Source organism: Muntiacus reevesi, chromosome 18 (genome assembly GCF_963930625.1).
Source record: "Muntiacus reevesi chromosome 18, mMunRee1.1, whole genome shotgun sequence".
NCBI lineage: Eukaryota > Metazoa > Chordata > Mammalia > Artiodactyla > Cervidae > Muntiacus > Muntiacus reevesi.
The window spans coordinates 38,784,595-38,807,141 of NC_089266.1; the positions used below are offsets into that span (position 1 = coordinate 38,784,595).

At 62.3% G+C, this 22,547-nt stretch overlaps 2 protein-coding genes across 7 annotated transcripts in view; one reads left to right on the top strand and one right to left on the bottom strand.

The window, feature by feature from the left end:
- SMG6 (SMG6 nonsense mediated mRNA decay factor) overlaps positions 1-12,406 on the top strand; it is a 196,455-nt gene extending 184,049 nt beyond the window's left edge. For all 6 annotated transcript variants that reach the window (XM_065908908.1, XM_065908909.1, XM_065908910.1 and 3 more), the window contains 4 exons: positions 4,028-4,181; positions 7,030-7,241; positions 7,492-7,573; positions 10,721-12,406. In XM_065908908.1, coding sequence (XP_065764980.1) covers positions 4,028-4,181; positions 7,030-7,241; positions 7,492-7,573; positions 10,721-10,851 — 579 coding nt within the window. In that variant the 3' untranslated portion in view covers positions 10,852-12,406. The remainder of the gene's footprint in view (positions 1-4,027; positions 4,182-7,029; positions 7,242-7,491; positions 7,574-10,720) is intronic.
- Positions 12,407-12,556: 150 nt separating this feature from the next.
- Positions 12,557-17,228, bottom strand: HIC1 (HIC ZBTB transcriptional repressor 1). The gene is made up of 2 exons (XM_065908915.1): positions 17,040-17,228; positions 12,557-15,572 (listed from the first exon to the last, which is right to left on the bottom strand). The coding sequence occupies exon 2, from the start codon at positions 15,550-15,552 to the stop codon at positions 13,408-13,410; it is 2,145 nt and encodes a 714-aa protein (XP_065764987.1). The 5' UTR covers positions 15,553-15,572; positions 17,040-17,228; the 3' UTR covers positions 12,557-13,407.
- Positions 17,229-22,547: the final 5,319 nt, after the last annotated feature.

Consider the following 22,547-nt stretch of genomic DNA (forward strand, 5'->3'; position numbering starts at 1 on the left):
GTAATGCCAGTGGTTATCTCACCAGCTTTTCCTATTTTATATTTCATTTCCATTTTTCCACCTTTTTAAATTTTTTAAATAATACCTCCACTTAACTTTAAATACTTAAATACTCCACATAACTTTACATAGTTTAAAAAAAAAGAAAAGGAAAAACAGACCTCCAAGAGCGCCATGAATCACATAACAGAGGTCAGCAGTCCACTGCCTCACCGTCCCCAGCTCTGCTCCCTAGTGGTTGCCCCATATAGTCACCCCCACTGGATGTATAAAATGTGAAAAATGGACTTGGTCAGGAAGAACGGAAACTGAAATTGGTTGTTACTAATATCAGGCATCTAGCTAGATACTTTCAGACACAGGATGAGCGTGGAAATTCGCTGTTACCACACTTCTCATTTCTGGTGAAGACATTGGTCTAGCCAGAGAGGCCCAGGGATCAACAGCCCCATCACCCTGTGGGTGCAGTCCCTGTGGAGCCCTGAGCAGAAGGAAGGCCTACTCTTGACCTGGCGCTTCTCTGTGACCCAAGTTCCTCCAGTTCCACGACTCCCGTGTGAACTAACGGCGGTACCTTTATTTGTAACCCTCAGTGTCTCAATTTCTAAAAGGGTCAGCCTCCCCCAGTCATCCCCAGCACATCGAAGGAGGAAGTTAACCTGTGAGGGAGCCCTTTCTGGGGACCCCGGCCTGGTAGCTTCCTCCTCAGATGTCGCTGTGGACCAGCCCCCTCCCAGGTCCCCACCAGCCTGCTTGCTCCAGGGTGCCTCTGGGCTTCAGAGAAAGTTGGTTACTGAGTGCCTTCCAGACACAGAGTTAAGTTCTTTCCTTCTTTACACTGGGTGACTTCATGGTCCCTGTCGCCCCTGGTCTGAACCAGCATGTCCACGCTTTCCCTAGGGTTCCCAGCTCTGCATCAGAGGACCACTGCGGCCCAGCCTTCGCCGCAGCAAGAAGGGTTCCTAAGGACCTCTCCTTCCGGGTCAGCACACTTGACTCCGGGCCAGGGCCAGTCTGTCTGAATCACAGCATTCCAGTTGCGCCCCCCTCACCCCCACCAGAGGCTTCTGCAGCTTTTTGCTCATACAAACAAAAATAAATCTCACTACCGGCCTCTGAACTCCGCGGCAGCATGCTTCCCCCTCTCCCCGAGCGTCCCATGGCTCTGAGTGGGGACTTGGCACTCGCCCCACCGACATCACTTTTTCACTCCCTGCGCATCCTGTGTCCTTCTCTCACCGTGCGACCCAGGGATCAGAGTGGGACGTGACGGCCGGCACAGGCGCCGTGCACAGCTGCCAGGAATCTGACGGGTAAAATCTGGAAAAGTTGGGAGGGCAAATGCTAAACACACACACATACACACACACACACACACACAGCGCCACTCAGAGGGCCGGAAACACCGACACCCACAGACAAGGGCCTGCGATTCCCAATCCTTCCTCGTCTGAATTCTCTTAAGGGGACTGGGCTAGTGTCATGACCCAGGCATGACCCCCCCTCCAGAGGCCTACTGGTACCCCAAAAGAAGGGGGAGCAGCTTCATCGAATCTCCTGAGACCCAGGAGGGCATGTGGGGAACAGGAAGCAGGCATGCAGTGAGTCACTGGGCAGAAACCAGGTTAAGGGAAGTCGTCCGCGGGTGTCCCGGGACCGGATGGTGGCAGCACAGCCCCGACCACCCTCAGCAGCTCGGTCCCACCCACCCCTGGGGACCCAGCCCGGCTGCCACCTCCCCATGATGCTGTGGCCTCCGTTCACCTTTCTGGCCCTGAGCCAGCGCTCAAGGAACTCAGACGGCGCACGCTTCCCTGGACCTTGTGCCTAGATTTTTCTTCCGTCCTGTCATCAAAACACCCAAGCAGGCTCAGCCCCCTGCCTCCCTCAGCCACCTGGCCTAAGGGCCCTCCCAGTGAGGAAGGATGGTCCGAGGTCTTGGGAGCTCATTGTTCCCGCAGGGTAGAAAGGGCAGCCAGTGCCACTTCCTTAGGGTCAGCCTGAGGGCCGGAGGGTCACTTCTGGAGGCAGGAAAACTAAGATGTGACAGGGGTCCGAGTGGGGGAGGCAGCGGCAGAGATGCCGTGTTCAGGCGAACCCGACATCAGGGCTCATCCTGTCCCTTCTCACCGAGAAAGACAGAGGTTTGGGGGCCCAGGACACCAAGAGAACGTTCTTGGCAGTGGACAGGCTGGTGGAGAACTCAGGCCTGGGGAGAGGAGTGACGGGAGGAGAGGCTGGAGCCCCACCCATGAGCAAAGGCTGGGGTGCTCACGGAGCCTGAGTGGGACCGTTTCTTGTCCTCACAAAATACCCACGCCATCACACGTGTACTGTGTCGACTCCCTCACAGTGAGAAGTAATATGTAAATGCCCAGGCTGAGTTCGATGGAACGTGTGTCACCCTCTAGCTGGCAGCCCCAGGGGGAGGGCTGGGGACCCAGGTTCCTGGGAAGGTGGCCCACAGGCCAGGTGCTTTCCCGTCCCGAGTGAGAGCCGCAGGAGACTTTGCAGGCGAGCCCCGGGCCGCGTTTCTCATGCCTGCCAGCGCCCTGTGCCTTCCACCAGCTGTGGTGGCAGTGGCAGCAGCAACTTACTCAAAGGGAAAGGTCCCCAGCAGGTCACAGAGGAGCCACCCCCGGCATTCGGAGGCATGCCCTTTCAGTTTTACTGTCACTGCCAGTGAAACCTGAACACCTTCCTCACTGACTGTTAGTGGCCAGGGCCCAGCCCGTGGGCCCCATCTCAGTTGGCACGCACATCTGCTCGCTGCTCAGGGCTTGTGTCTGTGTGCCTGCAAGTTGGTGATCGGCAGGAGGCCACAGGAGGGCAGGGCAGGGCTGGGACCTGCGTGCCGGGCCCCTGCCAGGCTCATTTTGGTGCCTTCCAGCTCCACACACGGGGGGCACGGGGTCTGGGCAGATGCCCACAAACCAGCTTGCTTCCTGGCCATGGTCCCCAGAAGACGAAGCAGCCAGAGAGTGGCCAGGCCCCATAGTGACAGGTGGACCCAGAGCCTATCTCCCAGGGCCGCCACCATGCGTGCCCTGTCAGACTTGAGAAAATTGGGCTTTTCCAAATGGGTACGGAAGCTGCCCTAAAAGATGCGAACGTGTGAGACTGACAGGCTCCAGGCCATGAGCTTTCTGAGATGTGCGGCCCAGACCACTGGTGCTACCCGAGGGGTTTTTTAGTGATGTGTAGGAGACACACTGACTCTTGACTGCGGAAATTCAGCTTGAACTGGTAAACATGCTTGGGCCTCAGACTCCTGATACCACGTATGTTACTTGCTGAGCCACAAAAGTGAGTTGATTCGAAGTCCATCTAAAGAAAAACACCAAGTAAACAAACAGTATAGATTGTACAGCGTTGTGGCAAAGCAGCGCGGGTGGATCACAGACGACCCCTGCTTAGGGAACCCCGGGCTGGTCGGGGGAAGACAGACTTCGTTCTCGTCCGTCCGGATGTCATTCTCTGCAGACATGTGACGTGGGAAGTCATCTGTCCCGCTGGGTGGACTCCTGCCACTCTGGGTACCAATTATTAGTTGTCAGCATCACTTTTTTTGCATAGGTTTTGAGGTGGTTCTTTTTTCTTTCTTTCTTTATTAACTACACAGTGAAGTAAATGGAAATGACGAATTCTGTCTGAGTATATGTGTACATTTAAAGTATCTGAATTAAGAAGTACCTCCTGTGTTCTCAGTAGCGTGTGTGAAACCACTCTCGTGCGCCTCGTTGATTTTTAGCCCCAGGCCTGCCTTTCAGAGCCCCGTTACTTTGAATGCCATCAGGGTCCCTTCTCAGTCCCACTCGGGGTTTTAATCACACCCAGTTCCCCAAGCCATTTGGTCTCCCTGGGTTTGTCTCGGGCCAGCCTCCCGGGGGGCTGGCTGTCCCTCTGGAGCGGTGGGGGGGGGGGGGGGGCCGAGGCCGAGGGGGCAGGGCGCTGACACACACGGTGGAGTCGGGGCCCGGGCTGGCCCGCCGCCGGCCTGCTCATTCACCACTCGGCGTCCCCGTAGGCTGTCCTGGAGGACCAGAGTCACGTGAGGCAGATGGAGCTCGAGATCAGACCCTTGTTCCTCGTCCCAGACACCAACGGCTTCATTGACCACCTGGCCAGCCTGGCGCAGCTGCTGGAGAGCAGAAACTACATCCTGGTGGTACCCCTCATCGGTGAGTCAGGGCCGGGCCCACCCTGCACGTGTGCAACGAGGCCCCTCTGCACGCATGCCCCGGGGCCCGGCAGGCATAGCCCCGCCGCGTGTGTAAGACGGGATTTGCAGGGAAGTTGGGAATGCGTGGGGCAAGGAAGACTGTTTAATAATCAAAGCAGTTCGAATTATTATGGCTGATCCGTGGCTTAAACTGCTTGAGCAAATGGACTCCTGTGTCCCAGCAACCAGAGGCTGCCCAAGCCCAGCCCTTGTTTTTATCCTTATAAAGCTCGCAGTAAAACAGCAAAGCTGGTTCCCGTTATTGGTAAACACTCAGCCCTGGCAGATAACGGCAGTGCTGCTGGGTGGTCTGGCAGGGAGGCTGGGAGGATTTTGAAGTGGTTAGATGCCTTTGGTCTGATGGGCTCGTAGCTTTTCACGATCATTCTGTTGGTTCGAGGTAGCGTTCTTCTGGCCAGTGTCACCCTAAGGCCAGGCCAATGGAGGCCCTCCAGCGCAAGCCCTTGGCTCTCGCCTGTGGATTCCTGCCACTTGGGCCCTCACCACTGTCTGGTCGCTGTTTGCTGGTACAGGGTCAGCATCTCAGGGCCGCTCGCGTGCTTCCACCCTCAGGCCGGAGGAGCCCAGCTGGGCCCTCTCCAGGGACTGTCTAAGGCACCCCTGGTTCTCAGAGCCCTGTGGTGGGTCGGCTTCAGGAGGGGCCCCGGCTCCTGTCTGTACAGCTCACACAGCCGATAGCGCCGAGAGCTGTCCTCTGGAGGGAGGGGGTCTGGGAGACGACTGGGAAGCCCAGGCTGCTTAATGTCCCCTCTCAGCAGCCACTTGGAACAAGTTTGGAAGCCCTGGCCTCTGGACGGTCTGCCAGACTGGCCGTCTGCCTGCCAAGCCACCTCTGACATCCATGCCAAGATGTTCCACTGGGCCTTCCCTCCCAGTCCCCAGTGCCTGAGTGCCAGATGAGGGTGGAAACAAAGGGCAGGAAACATCCGCCCCTGCAGGGGCTGTAGAACCCTGGGGGGTTGTGGGAAACACGTTAGCACCACCTGAGAATGTTGGCACTGAAGCGGCCCTCGGCCCGCCTCCACCCTCCCTGTCTTCCTTCCCCCTCCCCATGTGGCCTGACCAGAGCCTCTTCAGCCCAGGCCCTGAGACCCACGGGAAGGTTTTCTGTTCTTCAGAAGTAGAGCAGCTGCCCAGGGCCGAGTCAGACCCTCACGTTGTTGCAGCCACCCCTCTGCCCTCGCCGGGTCCCGGGTGGGGCGGCTTTCAGGAGAGCAAGTCCCAGTGCCCACCTGCCCGGGAGATTTTCAGGGGTAAGAAAGGGAATTGGCCGCTCTTTGCTGGATGGTCAGAAGATGGGGTAACTGAGAAAGGCGGCCATGTCTCAGGTTGCTCATCTACATCTTGGAAGGAGCCTCAGACACCACCCCAGCCCAACGAGTTCTTGGTCACCAGCACTGATGGTGCCCCTACCATGTGCTCAGGCTCCTTGTTCCCGAGGGGGCCCATGAAAGGTAGAGCTGCAGCCCTTGGCCTTGGCGAGTTTATGGGTCAGTGGGGGAAGCCGGATTATGTGGGGAGGGAGCAAGTATATAAGAAGAGCCAGCGGAGATGGTAGCTATAAGGATAGTCAGCCCCCAGGGCACCAGGAAATGCCAGCTCTGTTACAGGAGAGCCGGCCCCTGCCCTGTGCCCAGAGCACAGAGGGTTAAGCCGACAGCCTCCCCGCTTGTTTCTTGTGCTCTTTAACCTGCTCCGTGCTCCTTAGGCCTGACCCCAGCGTCGAGAAGCCCCGCCTGGTGCAGAAGCACAAACAAGCTTCCCCTTTGAAGCCTGTTTAATTTGGAAGCAGGAAAGCAGATTTTGGGATAGAACACCAGTTTTTCACGTTTGATGTTCTGTTTGGTGTACCATACACTCAGCCGCCACTACTCCGCAACCTCAGCCATACGTTGTGTGGACACTGCAGCCTCAGGTTGCTGAAGGCATGGGTGTGTGTGTGTGTGTGTTCGTGTTCCCACATGGGCGCTTTCCAGAAAGTGTCTCTGAATACCCAGACAGTGAGTGCCAGGCTCACCATGGAACAGCATGCTCACGCCGACTCCCCGAGCCATGAATCACTGTGCTGAGGAGAGGCCTCAGACCCCAAACTCTCCCAGAGCCCCCAAGGAGTGCATATTTCCCACTTGACCTCAGGCTCTTGGCTGGAATTTTGGAAAGAATCTTCACCAGAAAATGAAGCCGTGTCCCAGACACATAGGCAGGCAGACACACACACACACGTGCAGTATCAGAGGAGGTAGAAGTGCCAAGGGGATGGTTCAGGGGACTAGCAGGGTCCCTGCATGTGAGACCGTGACCCCACTTCCCACCCCGTGACCTCCCCATGACCTCCCAGCGCTCTGCCAGGGGCAGGCAGAGAACTGGGCCCCTCTTGGACGACTGTGTGGGGGCCCAGGCTGATGAGGGAGGGTGCCCCTCTCTCTAGCTGCTGCATACCCCTGCCTCTCCCGAGGGACCCTCTCAATTTGATTGTGTAACTGAGGAATGTGATGGAGAATCCCAGTTTCTTCTTCTGGATACAGCAGCTCCAGAAAATCCCTGTTAATTCCTCCTAGGAGAAGGGTAGGGCCCAGGGGAAGAGGCAGAAAAAGGAGAGAACATTTGGAACATTGAGGGCACTTCTTGCCCTCCAAGGGTCCCCGGTTTCACGGGAAGACTCCTGTGAGGCCACGTGGCCTCCAGGGTCGGGGAGGAGCTACCTGGGAAAGCATGGCCTCGGGTGCAGACAGACAAGACAGACGTGATTGCTGAGTCTGATTCCTTGTGGGACTGTGTCTCCTCAGTGATCAATGAGCTGGACGGCCTGGCCAAGGGGCAGGAGACAGACCACCGGGCTGGGGGCTATGCCCGCGTGGTGCAAGAAAAGGCCCGGAAGTCCATTGAGTTCCTTGAGCGGCGATTCGAGAGTCGGGACTCTTGCCTGCGGGCCCTGACCAGCCGTGGCAATGAGCTTGAATCCATCGCCTTCCGCAGCGAGGACATCACTGGCCAGCTGGTGAGACCCAGGGCAGAGCGGGAACGCCTGAGCCAGCCCTCAGAACAGGGGCCCCAGGAGGGAGGGGCTCGAGGCTGGCCCCGCAGTCTGGGCCTCCTGCCCGCAGGGGCAGCTGCCATCGAGGCCCAGGAGGGGGCTCCTCGTCCCCCGGTCACTCTCGGCACAGTGGGACCTGACCAGGCAGGGCCAGGGCGTGGATGGGCGGGACACCGAGCTGTGACCCCGTGGCACTCACCCTGTCTTCCTCCAGGGCAACAACGATGACCTGATCCTCTCCTGCTGCCTCCACTACTGTAAAGACAAGGCGAAGGACTTCATGCCTGCCAACAAAGGTAGCGAGCTCCCTCCACCTCGGGACCTTCCCTTCCCTCCCTGCCTCCTGCCTGCCTCAGCCCCGGGGAAGGGTACCTTCCCTAACTGTGGCCTGGGAAGTGTAAAAATCAGGGATGAAGCCTGAGGCCAGCCCAGTTCCCTCACACACACACCACCCCGTGCTGGAAGTCAGACCCTCCCCCGGCTCCCCCAGCCTCAGGTGGACCCTCAGCCAGCTAAGGACGGGCCTCGCCCAGGAAGCTGGGCTTCAGGCAGTGAACTTTGCTGCTCTGCATGCATCCATTTCCTTTCTTGGGTCCTCAGTGAGCTCTCTGACAGCAAGAATGTCTTTATGATTCACTGTAGCTTATTCCGGCCATGGTCTCCTGAGCCCAGCCCTCCGCCGCTCTGAGGACAGTCCCTAGCGGTCCCTCGGGCCCCCCCTCCCTGTCCTTGGCCACGCTCACCCTCTCAGTTCATCCGTGAATGTTTACCCTGTATCAGGTGGGGGGGAAGCACTTCCCCGATTAGTAGTGGTCCTTCTCTTCCTGTCTCTCTGGTTCTGTGACATAGCACTTTGGAGGCAGGTGAGACCTTGCAGATGAAGCCCTCAGCCCAGTTTTCAAGACGCTTTTGGTGAGCCAAAGCCCGTCAGGGGGGCCAGAGACTCTCTTTGGGGTGCTTGAGCACCTCACCCTCATCCCAGAACCATCTCTTGCCTGAGCTGGCCTCTGAGAGTCAGCGAGGCTCAGGTGTTCTGCTCCTGGCTCCCAGGACTCCAGACATTTCTTCTTCTGGAAGGAATTCCTAGGCTGTCCTAGCTCAGTGGCATCTGCACAGCTGATAATTCTCACCCCTTGGTCTCTTGGCTGCATGTCTGTGGCCTTCTTGTCCTCTTCTCTGCATTGAGGTTGCCCAGCTCGTCTCTGCTCGCTTTTCCCACCCTGCTGCCAGGCGGGCCCGGGACTGTCTTCCCTCCAGCCCTCCGCCCGCCCGCTTCAGCGCGCGCATGCTGCCCACACCCCTGTACCTGAGGCGGGTAACGCGCCCACAGCTGCTGCTCCTCAGAGGGGTCCTGCCGCCTGGTGCGCCTGCACTGTCCCTAAGGGGCGGATCCAGAGCCTCCGAGTGGCAGGGGGAGCCTGGCTGAGCCCAGGGAGGGGTGGGGCTCTGCTCCCAGGCCGCTTCCTGGAGGGGCACCTTCTGAGGGCGAGGCCGGCAGGACTGCAGAAGACCTTGTTGGGAAGTACGGTTCAGATACCGCTGTGGCCCCACCCAGCCTCAGAGCTGTTTCTTTCTCGGCAGAGACACATTTTGGCTTTGGCCCTAGTCTCCCCACCCCCCACTTCACCCCCAGCAGCCTACAGGAACCCATTGGCATCCTGGGGACCGCCCCTATCAGAATTACATCAGCAACGGCTGGTGTAATCAAACCCCATTTGTCAGTGTGAATTCTTAGCAGATTAACTTGTCAGATTCACAGAGAAACCATCACCAAATGTTTATGTGTAAACGATGTTGAATTTTAAAATCATGTGGATTATGGCGGATGGGGCCTGACAGGATGACAGTCTCTGGTTTCTAACAAAGTGAAGTTACCAGTGTCAAAACAGAGGATGTTTATTGTTCAAAATGTCTCAAAGTATCCACAGAAACCCCTGCAGACCCCTGCCAGCAATGCCGGGCCTCGGTTGGCCGCCACGAGGCCTGGGACTCTCCTGGTCTGAGTCCCAGGGCAGGAGCAGTGGGGCCGTGGACAGACCCGGGCCGCCCACTGCGAGCCCCACAGGGCACTGCTCGTCACCCTGCCCGCCCACACCCCCAAGCTGCGCATCTCAGAGCATCTCCTCGGCCCAGGGCCGCCTTCCTCGACCTCTCAGCCCGCCACGCCGCTCACCTCCCACCACACCCTCCTTCCGCTCCCCTTCTTTCACCGCCATCAACCCCGAGAGCCTCTCCTCCCTCTTCCCCCAGACTCCTCCCACGGCTGACAGCCAGCTCACAGCCTCCCTGCCTGGAGCTGGGAAGCCTGAAACTGCTCAGGTCCGACACGGATGTTTGCAGTCCCCCAGCCCCGCCAGGCCCCCGTGGTCAGGAAGCCCTCCAGGACATTTCCTGGGCCTCACTGCCTGCCTGCCTGAGGATGAGGAGTGGACCTGCCACCCGGGGGGCCTTAATGGGGGTGGGGATGTCACTTGTGAGAGGCCTTGGCCCCAGTTTAAATTCTCCCCGATACGTTAGTATTAAAAGGTTAAGGAATTAGGGGGAAAGACATCCTGCTTTAAAAAAAAAAAGTCATCTAAAAAGAATGAAGGCGCTCTGTTTGTGCTGACATAGGAAGATCTTTAGAATTTCAGTGAAGTAAGTACGGCTAGTATGACTAACATTACAGGAAAAAAGCTTATGTGACAAGTATCTAGACTTGTAAATGTGCATAAAGGAATCTGGAAACACACAGCTTACCCCGGGACAAGACAGAGACATGAGGAAGATCACGGCGGGGGGTGGGGGTGGGGGGGCAACCAACTTTACCTTCCTTGTTCTGTGCTTAAGAGGTTTATGCCACAGACATGGATTACTTTTATTTAACAGTGGGAATCTTTGGGCTCTAGCCTCAGGGCCACCTTGGCTGGCCTCTGCCGGGGGACCCTTGCCCTCCTCTCCTGAGTTAGCACCCCTCCTCACATCCTGGAAGCCCTGGATACGTTTCATATTCCATCTTGCATTTCCTACTTCTGAATACCTCAAGCATCAGTCTGCTGGCCTTGGAGCAGGCAAGATGATGCAGAAGAGTCTTATGAGCCCAGAACTAGCCCTGCAGTCAGAAGGGACAGGAGGCTTCTTCTCCTGCCTCAGCTGAGTCCTGAGAAGAGGGGTCTGCCGGAGGCTGGCAGGCTGGGGGGCTCACTGGGCATGAGGTGGCCCAGTACCATGCGGGGGGCAGGGGTGCATAGCAGAAGGCCAACCCCAGCCCGTGACGGTCCTCCCTCGGCCCGCAGGGTAGGGGTGCCCTCTGCTCATGGCCTGTGAGGGGAAGGCCCTGTGGGAGGGCCAAGAAATGGTTGGCCTTGAGCCCCCAGGCCTGCTTTCCCCTCCAGAAGAGGAGAGGCAGCCAGGGCCTCCACGTCCTGCCCTCAGTGAATCCCCGTGCTCTCTCATGCCCACAGAGGAGCCCATCCGGCTACTGAGGGAGGTGGTGCTGTTGACGGATGACCGGAACCTGCGAGTGAAGGCGCTGACCAGGAACGTGCCTGTGCGGGACATCCCGGCCTTCCTCACGTGGGCCCAGGTGGGCTGAGGGGGCGCAGCTCCCCCCTCACAGAAGCGTTCCCGAGAAGGCCGCCAGGCGCCCGGTGTAGCACAGAAGATGCCCACGTGCCTGAGCCACCAGTCCACCCAGACAATAAACCATCCTCTTCCAACCCACGCCGTGGCCGTGCTGTGGGGGAGCTGCTCCTCACAGAGCCCCTCCTAAGGGGTGGGTAGAAGTGCTGGGACCCTCCTGGGCTGCCAGGATTTAGCAGGGAGGTGGCTGGCTGCAGTGACGGCAGGCAGGCGAGCCAGATGGGCCGCCCCATGCCCAGCCTTTCTCCCTCCCCCTGTCCAGGTCAAGGACCGACGGAAGGCCTCTTAGCCCAGAGATGCAGCCACTTTCTCAGCTGGAGGTGGCACAGGGCGGGGTTAGCATTTCCATCAGATGCAGGTGAAACCATGGGTCCCCTCAGTCTTCAGAAGCCCTGACCCGAAAGTGTCCAAGAGGCCTTGGTCATGCTGTGAGGAGAGTGCCCAGGAGGTCTGTCTCCCTGAGGCCTGGATGCCCCCAGGAGCCCCAGTTGGGTTCTGAACAGCAGCCCCAGGCCCTCCACTCTTCTCCCCCCACCCCGCTGTTCTCCCTGCCCTGCCGCCCGGGGCCCCTGTGCTTTGCCACCTGCTCTCCCCTCAGTTGGTCCTGGGTCTGTAGGGAAGGGCTGTCTGCCCTCTCAGGCCCGTGCCTCCTGGGTTGCCTTTGCCTCATCCCTCTCCCCTCAATGGCCTTCCTTTTGCTCTCTTCCTACTTCACAACATTTCTTTCCAAGTCCCCCTCCCTCTCTCCCTCCTGAACCATCCCCCTCCTCCTCCCGTCTTTCTAGTCCATCGCTCTCACCTTCCTGGCCCCTCAGTCCCTTGCTGTAGAGCTTTTCTGACTCTTTTCTGTGGTACCTGTGGCAGGAACCTAATGTCGCTTTCCTGCCCCTGACCTGCTTTTCCAGGCCCCTGTGCTCTGAGAAACCCTCAGACTAGTCTGAGGGTAGGGCAGGCCAGTGCCCACGAGGAGCACTGCCTGACCTGGGGCGTGCACCCCGTGGATAGCTCCGCCCTAGAAGGCATAGGGGCCCTCTGGCTGTGCTTGGAGCTCTTTGTTGCTTCTAGCTGGCACCTGTGTTCAGTCTCCCGCCAGAGGCTTCCTGCTGGCACTATGTTCTCCCAGGCCAGGGTCAGGGCTGGAGGAGGACTTAGGGGAAGACAGGGTTTGGAGGCGAAGCCAGGAGTCAGTCTTAACGGGACCAGTGAGGGAGTCCACCAGAGGCCCCTGACTGACTACACAGCCTGCTCAGACAGTGGGAGCAAGGCAGTGCCCTCCCCAAAGCCCAAGACTATGCCAGAAAGACGGGGAGCAGGAGAGCCACAGCCAGTGATTTGAGGGTACAGGGCTCAGAAGGCTGGGCTTTGGGGTATAGGGTCCCTGGCCTCTCCTTTGAGATCCCTTCTGCCCGATGAAGGTTAATGACTGGGTGGGTGGCCCCATCCCTCCTTTCTGTTCCATTTGCAGCCCTGGTTTTGTTTCCTGAATAAATTTTTAGTTATAAAACATACCTGAACTGTTGCTGACCTGTCTCTGGGGCCGGGGAGGGAAGGGCCAAGCCACTGCACCTGTCTGAGGGTGCTGCTTCTGGCCCCAGCACCCACCCCGTGCACCCCACTCAGCTCCTTGTGCAGGGCAAAGAGAGCCACTGGGTCCAGGGTCCTTGGTTACTGCTTTATTGCTGTTTGGTTCGAGTATAGAAAATGGAAGCGGCTCTGGAAGAGCCTGTGTACAAGGTAGGAAATATACAAACGAGGAGGAGGGAGCTAAAGAGACCACGTTCCAGCCCAGCCCAGCCTGGGCTCGGGGTTGGGGGGCCGCCCAGGGCGCATGCAATAAATATGGTCCGGGGCCCCAGGGAAGGGAGGGGGGACCACCGCGGGAGTGGGAGACCGGGTAGGCCAGGGCTGTCTCAGCCCTCTGACTCCAGAGGGCGGGAAAGGTTAGCCCTGGGGCTAGTGCCACTTGTGCAAAATGAGGAACTTCACATTATCCGTCCCGGGGCGGGCGGGGGCTGGGGCGGGGGGCCCTCCGGCCGGCTCAGTCCCCTCCCCGCTCGCCAGCTCTGCCCGACGCTCCGACCCCAGCGGGGAGATTCACAGTGAGAATGGGTGTGGTCGCAAGGGCCGGAGGTAGGGCTGGGAGCGCCCCAACAGTGGCACCCCTCCCCCCCCCCCCAAGAGCAGCACGGAGCCGGGGAGGTGGGGGCCAACGAACCACAGGAAGAGGCGGAGAAGGGCCGGGGGTCTCCTTTGGTCAAAGCTGATATCAAAAATATAAATCTCCCTTCCCCCAACCCACCCCCGTCCCGGGGCTTCCTCCCCCACCCCCACCCCCGGGCTAAGGCACAAAGCAGTGAGGCCAGGTGAGGCCGCCGCCCCTGCGGCGACGCTGCCGGGGCTGCTACTGTCGTCCGGGCGCGGGGAGGTGAGGGGGGCACCCGCCTGCTGGTGGCCGCCGCCGCCGCCGCCTGGGGGCGCGGGCCGGGGCCACGCGGAGGCCAGAGGCGCACTAGGTGGGAGAGAAACGGTCGATGGTCCGGCCGTCGGGGCCGGCGGCCAGGTGCGCGCCCTGGCTCAGCACCTCGGCCGCCTTGTCGGGGCTGAGGCCCAGCTCCGCGGTGAACTTGGCCAGCGGGTAGAGGCTCTCGAGCGCCACCTTGGGGTCGTGCAGGAAGTGCGTGGTCTGAGCCAGCAGCTCAGCCGCAGCCGCCTTGTCCTGCTGCTTCAGGCTGAGCTGTTCGGCCGTGAGGCGCGCCACGGCAAAGACGCCCTCGGGGAAGTCGAGCTTGCCCTTGCCGTCGGGGCCCGGGACGCCGGGGAGCCCCCCCAGCCCCGCCAGCGCCCCGGCCGCGCCGGCCGCGCCGCCCACAGCGTGCATCTTCATGTGACTGATGAGGTTGCGCTGCTGGGCGAACTTGCCGCCGCACACCTGGCACTCGTAGGGCTTCTCGCCCGAGTGGATGCGCATGTGCTCGGTGAGGCGGTACTGGCGCGTGAAGCGCATGCCGCACGCGTCGCACGCGAAGGGCTTGAGGCCCAGGTGGCTGCGCATGTGGCGCGTCATGGTCCCGCGCTGCGTGAACTTCTTCCCGCAGATGGTGCAGGGGTAGGGCCGCGTCAGCCAGTGCGTCTTCTCGTGCTGCCGCAGCGTGGCCGGGTCCTTGTAGCTCTTGTCGCACGACGCGCAGCGGTAAGGCCGCAGCAGCTCGCCCAGGCCCCCCGGGGCCCCGGCCACCTTGTCCCCAGCGCCTCCAAAGGGGGGCCCGAGGCCGGCGGCGCCCGCGGCCACCTCCGCCGCCTCGGCCCGGCCGTACAGCGCCTCCTCCTCCTCCACGTGCGCCTCCACGTGCGCGTTCAGCTGCTCCGAGCTGGGGAAGCCCTTTCCGCACGGGATGCACACGTACAGGTTGTCGCCGAAGCTCTCGGGCTCGCCGTAGGCCAGGTGCGGGCACGGGTAGCCCTCGAGGTGGCCGCCGGGCGGGCTGGGGTCCTCGCTGCTGCCCGTCTCCTCGCTGCTGCTCTTGTAGTCGTCACCGTCGCCGCCCGCGCCAGGCCCGTCCAAGCTGCCCGCGTAGCGCGGCGGCGGCGCCAGGCCGAGCGGAGGCCCCCCGGGCGAGACGGACGGGTCCCCGCCGCGCTCCTCGCAGCGTTCGCTGGGGGAGCCGCGCTCACGGCCCAGCTCGTCGCCGTAGCTGCCCAGGCCTGGCTCGTGCTTCATCCAGCGGTAGAGGAGGCTGGGCCCGTCGGGGCGGCCGGGGGGCTCGGATCCCGGGCTGCCGCCGCCACCTCGGAACGGATCCGGAGGCGGTCCGGCCTCCTCCAGCTTCTGGAAGGGCAGTGGCGGCAGCGGCGGCAGGGTGAGCGGTGGCTCCTTGTAGGCGGCGGGGCCGGCGCTGGGAGGGCTGTCTGGGCGCGGGGGCAGCTCTCGCTCCCCCGGCGGTCGCTCGGGAGGCGCGGAGCCTGGCGGGCTTTTCTTTGACAGGTCCAGGCCGCAGAGCGGGGAGCAGCGGCGCTCCGGGGCGCAGAGCGCGGCGGCCGGGCCGGGACCCGAAGCGTACAGCTCGGCGCAGTGCGTGTTCACAGCGGCCTCGGGGCCCGACGGCGGCTCGGCGGTGGGCGGCGGCGGAGGCCCGGCGGGGGACGAGTAGCAGGCCTGGATGACGGGCGTGGCGGCCCGCAGGCCCCGGCCCGGCCTCCCGTAGGGTGCGTAGCCGCCGCCGCCGCCGCCGCCGCCCCGCAGGTGGCAGTACTTGCCGTGGCGCTTGAGGCGTTTCTTGCACAGAGCCACGAGGTCGGGGATCTGCAGGTAGCTGGCGGCGGCCAGCACGGCGCCCAGGCTCGGCTCGGCCCCCGGGGCCACGGCGGCCGCCGCCGCAGCCTCCGCGCCATCCGCCAGGCGGCCGGTGTAGATGAAGTCCAGCACCAGGCGGAACACGGCCGGGCTCACCATGTCATGGTCCAGGTTGAGCAGGTTGTCGTGCACCACCAGGGACTTGAGGTAGGCGCTGCTGGCCGCCAGCACGTTTTTGTGCGCGCGGAAGAGGGCGTTCTGCACCACGATGATCACGTCGCACAAGAAGCCCTTGGTACGCTGGTTGTTGAGCTGCAGCAGCAGCTGCCTGGAGTGGCCGGGCGCCTCCATCGTGTCCAGCATCGTCTGCCCAGCACACTCTCCTGCGGGGACACACACCGGCTGGGTCAGAGCCGCACCGAGCCCTCGCTGCCTGCACCCAGCCCGGCGCTTCTCCCTGGCACTTCCCCTTCCCCTCAGCTGGGCAGGGGCAGGGGCATGGAGCTCGGCGGCCTGGGCACGGGCGGAGAATCCGCGGCCTCCAAGAGTGGGCGCCTGGGCCGGCCGGCCTGGACCAGAAGAAGGAGCCGAGACCGGCCGGCGGAGAGGAGGCCAGGCTGGCCGGCACCCCCAGGCCCGGATGCAGCCGGGCACTCTGCCTGGGTTCTGGGGGCTTCCGAGGAGAAAACTGTTCCGGCGAAGCGACCCTTGTGGAAACAGTTACCCGATTTGAGGAAAATGTCCGCTTCAGGAAAAGTCATTCAGGGCTGAGAAGTTTGCCCAAGTGGGATACAAGGGAGCCGAGTGAAAAAGCGCCTCCCGCCTCCAGAGAAGTTGCCTCAGTTGGGGGAAGAGGTCCGGAGGAGGGCAGTGCGGTGCCCGCCGTGGCGCCGCCCTGGCCGGGGGCTGTCAGACCCTCGGCTGGGGCCCCGGGCGGCGGCCGTGGCGCGGGAAGCGGAGGCAGCGGCTGCCGTGGCGGGCAGAGCACGAAGGCCGGCCCGGCGCGGGGAGGGCGTTATATCGGGGCAGGAGGCTGAGGCAGGAAGCAGGTGGGGGGGAGGGGGGAGCCACGCAGCTCCCAGGGGAGGGAGGGGGCAGCGCCCCGGGCGGGCACGGCGCACAGCCGGCTGCGGCCCTGACCCTGGCCTGCGCCCCACCCGCGCCCCGGCCCCGGCCTCGGCCTCCGCTCTGCATTCGCGGGCCCGGCGCCTCCCTCCCCGGCTCCCCTCGGCCCCTTCTCCACGGGAACTCCGCCGCCCCAAACTTGGGGAAAAGTTTCCCAACTTCAGACAGGCCGGGAGGAGCGCGCCAGCCCCAGTCCCTCGGCTCCCAGCTTTTCCTCTCGGCCCCCAAATTCGGCTGCCAAGCGGCCGCCGGGCCTGAACCGAGCCCTGAGCTCCCCGGCCGTCCGCTCGCCCGCCCGACCCCATTCGCTGCCTGGTCCCCAGGGCCTCGCGCGCGGCCCGTTACCTGCGGCCGCAGCCCTGCCGGGCTTCCCTCCCCGCGGCGGTGGCAGCTCCTAGTCGGCGCCCCACCCGCCCCGCTGCCAGGCGCTGCGCTGTGCCAGGGCAGCGCCCCTGCCAGCCCCGCCCGCCAGCTCCCCTTCCCTTCCCCTCGCCTCTCCAGCCCATGTGCGGGCAGAGCCGGCCCCGGGCCGCTGACCCCGCCGTGAACCCGGCGCAGAGCAGCGGCCCGGCGGTCCTGAGTCCTCTAGGGGTGACACCCGGAGCCCTGAACGCCAGCCGCGTTGGGGGCGCCCGCGCCGGAGGATGCGCCCCAGGCGGCCAGCGCGTGAGGACCGGACTGTTCGGGTCCCCTGTCCCTCCCCGGTCCCCAGCCCTAGGACCCACCTGGGGGGCATGTCGGAAGCCCCGGGCCCGGCTGCCGGCGGATCCAGGGGGGGACGTGGCTGCGCTGCGCTGCCCTCCGCCCGCCGGGCCCCCGGTCGGTCTGTCCTGCTGGTCCGTCCTCCCCGCGTCCTGGTCGCGTCTCAGCCCCGCCGCGCTTTCCGCACACTCTTATCTGGAGCGGCCCGGGCCGGCGGGCGCTGCTGCAGCTATGGCGCCACCTCGCGGCCGTGCGGGACTTTGCGCGGCACAGCCACGGCCTCCTTCCTGCGCACCTGGGATGGAGGCTCGCAGATGCCGAACTGGACTCAGGAGGGGGGCCTCTTCTCAGATTCAGCCTCCCAGATGTGCCCACCTGGAGGCCCCAGCCCCGGACCTGCGAGCCCCACAAAAACCTGGGTTTTGAGCTGAATGTTCCTGTGTACATATTTCTAAATTCTGACATTGCCCCAATTCAGATAAGTCCGGCCTTCAAGGGAGGAGGCTTTCGAAATCCTAAGGAAGAAGATAGACAAGCTCTTAAGGGGCTGTCATTAGCTATCCCTGGATGGCACTGTCCATTTGTACACGCCCCCCGCCCCAGTACACCCAACCTCACTCAGCCACGTGGGATAGGTATGCACAGAATAGACCCGTTTGCACCCAGACCCCCTCCAGGAATTCACACCCGTGAGCGCTCATGTTTGCAGACACACACCTGTCCCCTTCCGGAGTCCAAGACCCGGCTTTCTGTCATACTCAGGGTACTGCCATATAGAGCCCTCCATGACCTGGGCAGAGGTGGTACCCAAAACCCCACCCTGAACTTGCAGGCCTCTACAGGGCCCCCAGGAAAGGTGACTGGAAATGGCTGGACAGCGCCTCTTGGGGGTCCCACAGAAGCGACCCAAGCCCCCAGATTTCCCGTGTGAGCCGTGTTGAGGGACGACCAGCTTGAACGACCTCGTCGAGAGAAAAGTCACAGGAGGGCCTGGAGCCCGGGATCCCCCGCAAGGTCCTGCACCCCACGTGAAGGTCCAATTCTTGCAGGTGACGCCCCCTCTACGAGGGAGAGGACCCGGCGCTGGAGCGCGGGCGCTTGCACAGCTAACTCCGGAAGTGTCCCCGCGCCGCCCCAGCACATCAGGCCGGCAGCCAGCGCCTGTGAGGCTGAGTGGGCCTCCGCAGCCCACGCTCCGCCTCTTCCCCGCACCTCCTGACCCCCGCCCACACGTGGAGGGTAGGAGTGGGTCCCCAAGAACGCCTGCAGCTTCTGATTGGCTGCGCCTCGCTCAGCCGCCGAGCGCGAGAGGCTGGGGCGCAGAGTTACCATAGTAACCGATGAGGTTCGCCCAGATCGCGTCTCTCCGAGGCCTTGGAGAGCTTAGCAACCGCGCAGGGCCGCTGGGCCGTGGGGGCCGTGTTCACCAACCTCCCTCCGCCCCGCGCCACCCTCCGCCCCCACGCCCCCTCCAGAGGTAGTGGCTGAGTCATTCATTGAGGGGCGGCCGGCGCGGCCACCCGCGGTCCCAAACAGACACCAAGGTCTCGGGCGCCCCCCAGAGGCTCCCTTTTCTCAGCTAGGAGGCGGCTCCTGGTCCCCACAGGTTCTTCTGACTTTCATTGCGTCCAGCGTCTTTACCCTGTTTCCCCTCTGTGTTCTGGGTACATCTGATCACAGTCCTCTTTTCCGTCTCCCTAACCCCTGCCTTAGGGTGCTCACCAGGGAAATAGTGAGGTTCCAAGAATGAAAATTGTGGGCTCCGGAGCTGAGAGCCTCCGGGGGAGGTGGACATCCATGACATCTTGGCGGAGAGATGTGCTGCCACACTGAGGTGGGAAAGTGTATAGAATGCTGGGCAGGGAGGCAGGAGACTCCTGTGAAGTGCTCTTAGATCTGGGCTTTGATGGATGAATAGGAGTTCTCCCTCAGACAGGAAGACATTCCTGGGGAAGAGAACTAGTGGAGGCCCAAAACTGAGAACTCCAGGTGGCCAGATGGTAAAGGGTATGCAGGACCTCTTTGACCCCATTTCTGCTGTCATCTTTCCTCCCCCTGATGAGGCCAGATCCTAGCCCCACAAGGATCCAATCAGCCTGGTCTCCGTGCAGTGGCGTCTGTCCACTGCAGACCCACCCCAGGGTCCCCTGTGCCACTGTTTTTTTCTTCAACAATCTTCCCAGATTCCTGTTCCCCCAGTCCCTCCCCTCACACGGTCCTTACATCTGTATGGAAGGGTCTGACATACCTGCCCCCCAACCTAGCTGCCTTTAATCTTTGACCTCTCCCTCCCTCCCTAGTTCCACCTGGCCTGGCCTGGCATTGCCTTCCCTCCACCCTAACCCAGCTCCTCTCTCTGAACACACTCCTCTCCCTCATTTAGAACTTTCCTCAATTGAATGAGCTAAGCTCCGCCAGGACCACCCATTCATTAATTTCCCTATTCCTGTCCAGGAGGACTTCGCCTGATATAGCATGGGCTCTTCTTACCAATTCTGACCTACAGGAACTCTTCCTCCTCCAGGAAGTGGTCTCAGCCCAGCTACCCTCCCCCCAGACTCTTCTCTGCTGAGCTGCCAAAGTCCCTCCTTCCACAGATGGGTACTAAATGAGGTTTGCTGGGAGTCAGGCTCTGAAACTGTGGTCTGGTCTTCCTCCCTTCCACTTACTGAGGCTTCCTTTCTCTCCCTTCTCCTGCCACCTTTCCCCCACCTCCCCCATAGAGCACCCTCTTGCTCATTTCTGGGGAGTCCAAGCCACCCTCCTCAACTTTTCTCCCTTCCCTCGGGTCTCTAGCTCCTGGATTCCCATTGAGCCTTTTCTTCCATGCCCAGCCTCCTCCTACAACCCCCTGGACTTCCCTCTCCTTCCCTCATGTCCCTGACACCACCGTTTTAGGTGATGTCACAGGCCCCTTCGGGGGTCCAGCTTTTTTTCCTCACCCCCCCCCCCCCGGCCCGCGCCCAAGGGTGATGACACCGCAATAGCCTTGCGGGGTATAACGCCGCCACCGCAGGGCATCCAGTGATGTCACAGAACCGTCGGGTCCAGGAACTGAGGAGTGGGAGTGGGGGCTACTGGGTGAGGACCCTGGAAAGCCGGGGAGTGGGCTGGGGTTGAGCCCCCAGATGTCTCAGAGTGAATACATTTATAATGGGCCTGGCCACACTCCCTGCACTGTCCTCTCGCTGGCCCCCAGCCCGCAGTTCCGGAAAGTTAACCCCTTGTAGACCCTTACGGGGGGCGCGAGCTCCCCTCCCCGTTCCTGCTTCCGTGCGTCCTCCTCCCCTTCCCAGCTCCCCATCGCCTCAGTCCCCACCACCCCACCCCACCCCCCCGCCTCGCCACTATAAATAGCCCCTCTTCCCGTTTCCTAAATTCCCTGCTGACGTCGGCAACGCGTCAGTGTGTAGGAGCCGCGGCCGCATGAATGAGCCGCCGCACGAGTACTACGCGCGCCTATAAAAGCCGCCGCGCCAGCCCGGCTGCGGGAGGCGAGCGGGCGCGGGCGCAACACAGCCGACAGGTAAGCGGGACCGACCGACCAATGGGCGACAGATGGACGATGCACGGACATGGACTGGAAGATAAGGAGGAGACCGACAGGCAGCAGGTTAGAGGGGCCCCAAAGGGGTGGGGTTGGGGACAGGGTGGAGGGGACGAGGGTCTCCTCGCAACTGCTAGAGCTGGAGCCAGAGGCGTACGCAGAACCCCGAGCAGCACCTGCCTGCGCCCGGATGGAGACGCAACCACTTCGGAGGAGCATCGATTAGAGGACCGACCTGAGTGCCTGCGGTTTTTCCTGGGGCTCCTGCGCCATCCTCCCAAGAAAGTGGGACGAAGGTGCTGGCGCCCCAGGAGACGCGCCCCTTCCTCTCCTCCCCGCAGAGCTGTGACTCAGCCTCGCTGCCCCCGGTCTGCTGAGCTGGAGCGCCGGCGAGAGACAGACGCCCACCTACCCGCCCCCCTACCGCAGCTTCTCGGGATCCCTCCCCTCATTCAACCGGGGCGCCCCCTCCCCGTCCCGTCGAGCTGGTCCCTCAGCGCCCCCAACTTCCCGCCTCTGCATGAGGAGCTGTCCTCTCAGGACCAGGCGGGGGCGGGGCCTCGGCCTGACAGCCCCGCCCCGCCCCCATCACCCGCCCCTCCCCCTCCCCGCAGCCGGAAGTGCCTCTCCGCAGGGACATCTTTGACGTCACAGGGTTTTGACGTCAAGGGCCGCGTGCCTGTCCGCTAGCGCCGGGGCCGAGAAGGGTTGGAGACGCGGGGCAGGAAGAGCAGCAGCGCCCCCAGCTGCGGGCGACGGAGCCGCCCTGCCCGGGCAGCGCGCCGGCACCTTGGCTCTAGACTGCTTACTGCCCGGGCCGCCCTCAGTAACAGTCTCCAGTCACGGCCACCGACGCCTGGCCCCGCCCCAGGACCGCGGACCCGGCCACCCGCCGCGCCCCCGGCCCCTCGGTCCCCGAAGATCCCTCAGCCCCGCGCTCGCTGCCCGCGCCGCCGCTGTCCACGGTGCTGATCCAGCGCGGGCACCGCCATTGGACCGTCCCGTCCCCAGTCCCCAGGGGCTACTGAGGGGCTGCCGGCCCACACGCACTTCGCAGAGCCACAAGAACCCAGAGCCCCGTCCCTGCAGCGAGCGCCACCCCCCGCCCGCACTGCCGCCGTCCCCCCACCGTCCCCCCACCCCGCGGTCCTGACGTCAGCCCAACCGGAGCTGCCGTGGTGCCGTCAGCAGCGCGCGCCCCGCCCCCGCGTCTCCAGGGCAACCGTGGCTTTCGATTGTTACTGTGGGAACCGGAGGTAACAGTCTACAGCCATGGTCGCCCCGCAGCACGCCCACGCGCCGCGCCACGCAGCGCACCGCCCGGCGGGATGGGGGAGACTCGGAACAGGAGGAAGCGGAGGCGGCGAGTCGAGAGCCCATGTGTCTGCGGGGGTGGCGGGAGGTGCCGCACAGGGAGGCGGGCTACTCCGGAGCCGGGCATCCAACGAGGCAGAGAAGGAAGCGGAGTATGGTCTGCGGAGTATGTCTGACTGTCCCCCTCAGTGATCATCCTGTCCTCCTACCCGAGGTACTGCAGCCAAGGGCTCGTGAGAGAATGGGGAATTCTGGGATTTGGGTTCTTTTTACCTCCTTGGAGGGAGGGATGGAAGCTGCAGGCACCTGGAAAAATGTTTGCATCCTGGGAACCGAAGGGGGTTGATGGAGGAAAGGTTTTCTAAATGCGCCACGACCTCATTCTTCCGGGAACCCCTAGTTGAGTAGGCAGAGGGCAAAGGGTAAACCTTGAACCCATTGGCTGATGGAGTCACAGCCTTCCCTCCCTCCTCTTCCCTCTCTCTTTCCCTCCGAATCTTGAAGGATAAGAAGGGTCCCCGACCCTCAGGAAGTGTAAAGCTTGTAAAGTTAACCTGTCCGTAAACGGTTGTGTGAACATACCTGCATCCTCACCTCACTCTATCTCTAGGTGCTGGATTCCAATTTTAGACTGTCTCAAACTAGCCATAAAGAAGGAAAGTAAATACCA